General features: G+C 39.5%; 1 protein-coding gene across 1 annotated transcript; it reads right to left on the reverse strand.

Annotated features, from left to right (window-relative positions):
* Positions 1-2,353: 2,353 nt before the first annotated feature.
* On the reverse strand, positions 2,354-5,023 carry TOMM6 (translocase of outer mitochondrial membrane 6). Its single transcript, XM_072137335.1, has 3 exons — positions 4,835-5,023; positions 4,517-4,628; positions 2,354-2,539 (listed from the first exon to the last, which is right to left on the reverse strand). The coding sequence occupies exons 1-2, from the start codon at positions 4,951-4,953 to the stop codon at positions 4,532-4,534; spliced, it is 216 nt and encodes a 71-aa protein (XP_071993436.1). The 5' UTR covers positions 4,954-5,023; the 3' UTR covers positions 2,354-2,539; positions 4,517-4,531.
* Positions 5,024-6,151: the final 1,128 nt, after the last annotated feature.

Here is a 6,151-nt window from a genome sequence, read left to right on the forward strand (position 1 = left end):
ATGTGCCTAAATTTCAAAAAACATTCCTCATTTTCAAAGTTTAAAATGTTCTGCTTTCCAGGCAGATAGTTAAAATACCAAAAGAGCTTGATAACCAACATTTCGGGAATGTCTGCTTTACGTTGGAATTATATTTTATGCGTCCTCTCTCTTTTCTAGAATGTTATAAGGCTTAGAACTTTCGGTGTGCATTTTTCTCATTTTCATGAAAATGGGCAAAACTCATATTTTGAAGGGCAACTCAGTTTTTCAAGTGACTTTACAAGGCCTAAATAATAGTAAAACCCAATAATTTACCCCGCAACATATGTAAAACAACTACTATTAAGTCTGTTAACCCTTTAAGAGTTTCACATGGGTTAAAACAAGATAGAAGTGCAATTTAGAAACTTGAATTTTTTGGGAAAATATATTTATTTAGGCCAAAAATTACACTTTCATAATAAATGATGAAATGCTCTGCAAAGTTTGATGCAAAATTTCTCCCGAGTGCAACGATATCCCATATATGGTGGTAAACTACTGTATGGGTTCACGGCCGGGCATAGAAAGAAAGCAGCACCATTCACAGCAGATTTGTATTGTCTCATTGTACAGGCTATAACTTTTTTTTTTTGGTACGAGGGCGTATTATTTGCGGGGTGATACAACATGTAAAGAATAACACATTTTGGGGGTCTCTAGCTTATTCATGAGATTTAATTAACTATTTCAAGGGGGATACAAACAAAATTATTAATTTGTATTTAGGATTTTTAGCACAGACAGTACCTACAGGACGGATCAGTCATGAGAAAAGTGTCCAGGAATCCAGGAGACTGAGCGGTAAGTCACGGACGCAGAGTGTGAAGAGGTTAAATTAAAAAAGTTAAACATAAGGACATTAGATTGCAAATAGGTTTACAACAGGTCTGAGGAGACCTGTGCTTTGATAGTTGTTATGGGTAAATCATTTTATTGAAAATGGAAATACTGTGCATAGTAAGTATACAACACGTACATTGTTTACGCAAAAATAAACAGCAAAATGCAAGTTAAGACAATAATTCACAAGGAATGATGTGTCACAGGAGCACAGATATAAGTGTATCTTAGTAATTGTTATACTAATGCAAAAATGAACCACACCATCAAAAACAGCAGGAAATGAACGGTTTGACAAGGACAAAGGGTAGAACATTAGGACAACACATAATGAATTCAGGGAGGGGCAAAAAGGACTAAGTGATGTCAGTTAGGTAGCTCCTGAGGAGAGCTAAGAAGTCAAAGCTGTAGAGGTCCTGAATATGGACCAGGAAGACCAGATCTTATGAAATGTAGTGATTTTATTGTTATGCAGAAACGTAAGCTCTTCCATTCTCATAATATAGTTTAAACAATCTACTAATTCTGCCCTAGATAGTGGAGAGGGTGACCGCCAATGACGCGGTATAACTGTTTGAGCAGTGCTCAAGAAGTGTCTAAGAAGCCCCTTTTTAGCTTTTGTCACAGAATAAGGAAATAAGGAAAGTAAAGAATTCCGGGGAAGGAGTAATCACCTCCCCACTGACTTTATTGTACAAGTCCCATACTGCCTCCCAAAACCGGGTAATTATGGGGCATCCCTACTAAGTGTGTAATTGCGAACCCGTATCGGAGAGGCATCGCCAACATGAGTCGTCTACTTCAGGGTAGATTTTATGCAGTACTGTAGGACATTTATACCACCTGGAAAGTATCTTTGTTGGTTGTTATAATTCCACCTGACAAATGTCTTTTAAAGTGTTCATATGTTATAATCATAGTTTGTCAGTGCCATATAGATGAATAGAGCAGCTGGAGCATGCGCGATTGGTTGCTCTCTAAACCGCGGTCTCAGATAGTGATACAACAAACTCCCCCATTCTCGTGATTTGTGAGGGTCCCATTGATGAGACCCCCACTGATCAGTCAGTTAGCTCCTATACAGTGCTAGTAATTAGCTTGTGTTCTGCTGTAAGCAATGTGTGTCCTGTTGAACTGTACAATACCTAGAGGAGTGTTTATCTCAGTGTATTGGCCTGGTGTAGACATCTTGTAGGCTTTAATCAAAGGGTGGTGACAGTGAAAAGTTTATGGAATAAGTGCTTTACTGTTTTGACGACCAGAGTGGCACATAAGCAGTGTGGGCGTTGGGTTGCATAGTGTGCATAGTTGTGCGCCCCATGGGCTGGATTCTGATGGGGTGGGTTTACCTAACACAGTCTTTAAACAAATACTTATGAAAATTTGCTAAAAAATGCCCCAATCATTTTTTTTCAAATTCAAGCTATATTTTTCCTACACCAACTTGTTTAAGAACCTGCCCCCAATAACTTGCACTAAACACGGCAAAACAAATTGACTTTTTTATTCAACTTATGTCAGCATCAAGATTCCCTTTATACAATAATAAATAACCCAAATGGGGGTTGCTTCCAAATCCATCAGCCATCTGTGTGTGATTGGCCCATTCTGAGTGGAGCTACAGTACAATCTGGACCCAGATGATTTCCATACAGGTGCAAGGTACAAAGGTGGACTGCAAAATAGAAGGATTCAATTAGAGGTTTTGCAGAACAAACTACACAGAAGTATATTCAGAGGTAACTATCCCCTTATCACCGACACTAGTTTTCAGCTCAATGACCAGACTCGATTTTTCAAATCTGACATGTCTCACGATAATTGGTTATAACTTCGGAACGCTTTAACATATCCAGGTGATTTTGAGAATGTTTTCTCGTGACACATTGTACTTCATGTTAGTTATAAAATTTAAGTGATAAGTTTTGCGTTTCGTTCTGAAAAAAGTGAAAATTTGGCAAAAGTTTGTAAAAATTCTTCATTTTCCAAGTTTGAAATGTTCTGGTTTCCAGACAAGATGTAAAACTACCCAAAAAGTTTGATAATTAACATTTACAGAATATCTGCTTTATGTTGGGATGATATTTTATGCTTCCGGTCATTTTTCTAGGATGTTATGAGGCGCAGAACTTTAGGTGCGATTTTTCTTATTTTCATGAAAATTGCCAAAACTCACATTTTGAGGGACAACTCAGCTTTAAAGTGACTTTGAGAGGCCTAAATAATAGTAAAACCTCATAAATTACCCCACTATAGAAACTTCACCCCTCAACGTATGTAAAACAACTTCTATTAAGTCTATTAACCCTTTAAGTGTTTCACATGGGTTAAACAATATGGACCTGCGATTTAGAAACTCTAGAATCTTTTTGGAAAATACATTAATTTAGGCCAAAACTGACATTTTCAGAATAAATTAAACGATGAAACGCACTGCAACGCTTGATGCCCAATTCCTCCCGAGTTTACTGATACCCCATATGTGGTGGTAAACTGCTGTATGGGCACACGGCCGAGTATAGAATGAATGGAGGCGCCATTCACAGCAGATTTGTATTGTCACATTGTACGACCTATAAATTTTTTTTTTTATTTTGGTAATGCGAACATATGAGGGCTTATTATGTACGGGATGATATACAATGTATATATATAATTCATTTTGGGAGTCAAGCTTATTCATGAGATTTTATTAACTATTTCAAGGGGGACACAAACAAAATCATCAATTTTTATTTTGGATTGTTAGTATTTTTTTTTCCCCCGCTCACCGTAACATAAAAATAATATTTTATCTTTATTCTCTGGTTCACTACGATTGCGGTGATAACTCATTGAGCAAAAATAAGAAAAACTATATCAATTTTCCTAAGCAAAACCAATATTGGAGAAAATCGCATTGTTTTTACTATTGACAACTTTTCAGGGCCATAACTTCTGTATTTTTCTGTTGTCAGATCTGGTTGAGGGCTTATTTTGTGTCACGACTGCATGGTGTCCGACAAGACAAAAAAAAGTGTGTTTTGCCGAGTCAGAGTTTCCCACACATGTAATACAGCGACTCAACAGAAATGTTGCTCACTTTATATTAAAAGTGTGCCAAGAAAAATGGTGCACACTTCCCAAGCAAATGCAGGGAGCGCAAGAAAATTGAAGACAGAGCGCCAATACTGAATAATGGTGCACCCTGCACTTAGTATTTGGGCCACAGTATAGACATGTGTGATATGCGTAGATATGTGTGATATGCAATGGTAAATATAGGCTCGTATGGGTTTTAAGTAGAGATGAGTGAACCTAAAATCCGGATCTACTAATCTTTAGTTTTCATTCCTTGCATATTATAAACAACCATTCACTGACGGAATGCAGAACTTAACACGCCAAAGGATTGAAATAAGTCCCATATGAGAAAATTGGACAATGTGACCAAAACAAAAGTGTGATGTCATTAAAACCTACATGCACAATTATATAAAAATAAGTTACAATGCTGCTAAGTGTGTATGGAGAGGACGCATGAGCGGAGACCTCCCCATGCAGCTCAGGCAGTCATTCTGTGTCTTCCATACAACCAACCATTGGCATGCTAGGGACCCATATCATTTCACTGTATCCAGCAGAAATTGACTGACCTAAGTTGGTCACTTACCAGCAGCGATCCCTATCATATGCCTGGCTGTGGCGCCATCAAGTCAATGTCAAACATGTTCCTAGCAGCCCAGACACCAGCACAGAACAGCCCGAGATTAACAAGGAGATTCCTGCAAAGAGGAGAGGAGAAAGTCAGTCATGGCGAGACACTGCCACGGCACAAAACACAGTACAGTCACACACGACCCCATGCGGAAGGACACAGTGACGCGTGACCCCATCTGCCCAGCAACTCACAGGGCCACATGTGCCGAAGACATGTTGTACAGACACACGGCCCAACCGGGCAAGACGCAGGGACACACGTGCTTCTCACCGTCTGAAATCATTTCTGTCACTTATAAATCGATAGGCACCACGAACCCATCCTCTACTGCCTGCACTCTTCTCCACATCGCCCGGCGCCATGATGTCCTCTTCTGCTTCCGGGTACATTGTGAGACAGCCGAGCCTACAGTGACCTCTTACAGGCGGAGGTTGGCAGTGCGTGCCCGCCCTCTTCACTCGCACTTCCTTATCCTCTTTTATGTCGGCGCCTGTTAGTTACACAGTTGCCTGCTGTATGCTGCTGTCATTGTTCTGGGCAATTACTATTGTCTGTACTACACCTACCGCCCTGCATTGCCTGCACTGTAGTGTTAATGCTACCACAGTACTGTTACTATACCCCCTGCATTACTACCACAGTACTGTTACTATACCCCCCTGCATTACTACCACAGTACTGTTACTATACCCCCCTGCATTACTACCACAGCAGTGTTACCATACCCCCTGCATTACTACCACAGTACTGTTATATAAAAAAACAACCTGCATTACTGTCACTGTAAAAAAAAAAAAACACCCTGCATTATTTGCACTGTACTATTACTAAACCAACCAGCATTACTATCACAGTACTATTACTATATCACCCTGCAGTAGCAGGACTATACTTTTACCATATCGCTCTGTATTACTGGCACTGTACTTACTACCCGAGTATTGTTATATCACTGTATTACTATCACTGTACTGTTACTATAACCCCCTGTATTACTACCACAGTACTGTTACCACATCACTGTGTATTACTAGCACTGTACTGTTACTGTACCGCTCTGCATTACTACCACATTACTGTTTCTACACCCCCTTTATTACTCCCAGAGTACTGTTATCATATCACTCTATATTACTTCACTGTACTGTTACCATAACCCCCTGTATTACTACCACAGTACTGTTACCACATCACTCTGTATTACTAGCACTATACTAGATCCAAAAAGTGAATATGGAGCAGCACCATGAAAAGAAAAATTCGGGTGCAGGTCTTTTTAAGGGGTCCGACTCCGAATAGCAATCAAGTGATGAAGCAGCATAATAGTGCGATGTTTCGCCAATTCAATCAAGGCTTGATAATGCCTTGATTGAATTAGCGAAACGTCACACTATCATGGTGGAATAAAATTATTCATTTGATCTATACGGAATGCTGCTTCATCACTTGATTACAAGCACTGTACTGTTACTGTACCACTCTGCATTACTACCACAGTACTGTTACTATGCCCCCCTTATTACTCCCAGAGTACTGTTATCACATCACTCTGCATTACTGGCACTGTACTGTTACTATACCACTATG

The sequence above is a fragment of the Engystomops pustulosus genome, chromosome 2, assembly GCF_040894005.1.
Source record: "Engystomops pustulosus chromosome 2, aEngPut4.maternal, whole genome shotgun sequence".
NCBI classification, from domain to species: Eukaryota; Metazoa; Chordata; class Amphibia; order Anura; family Leptodactylidae; genus Engystomops; species Engystomops pustulosus.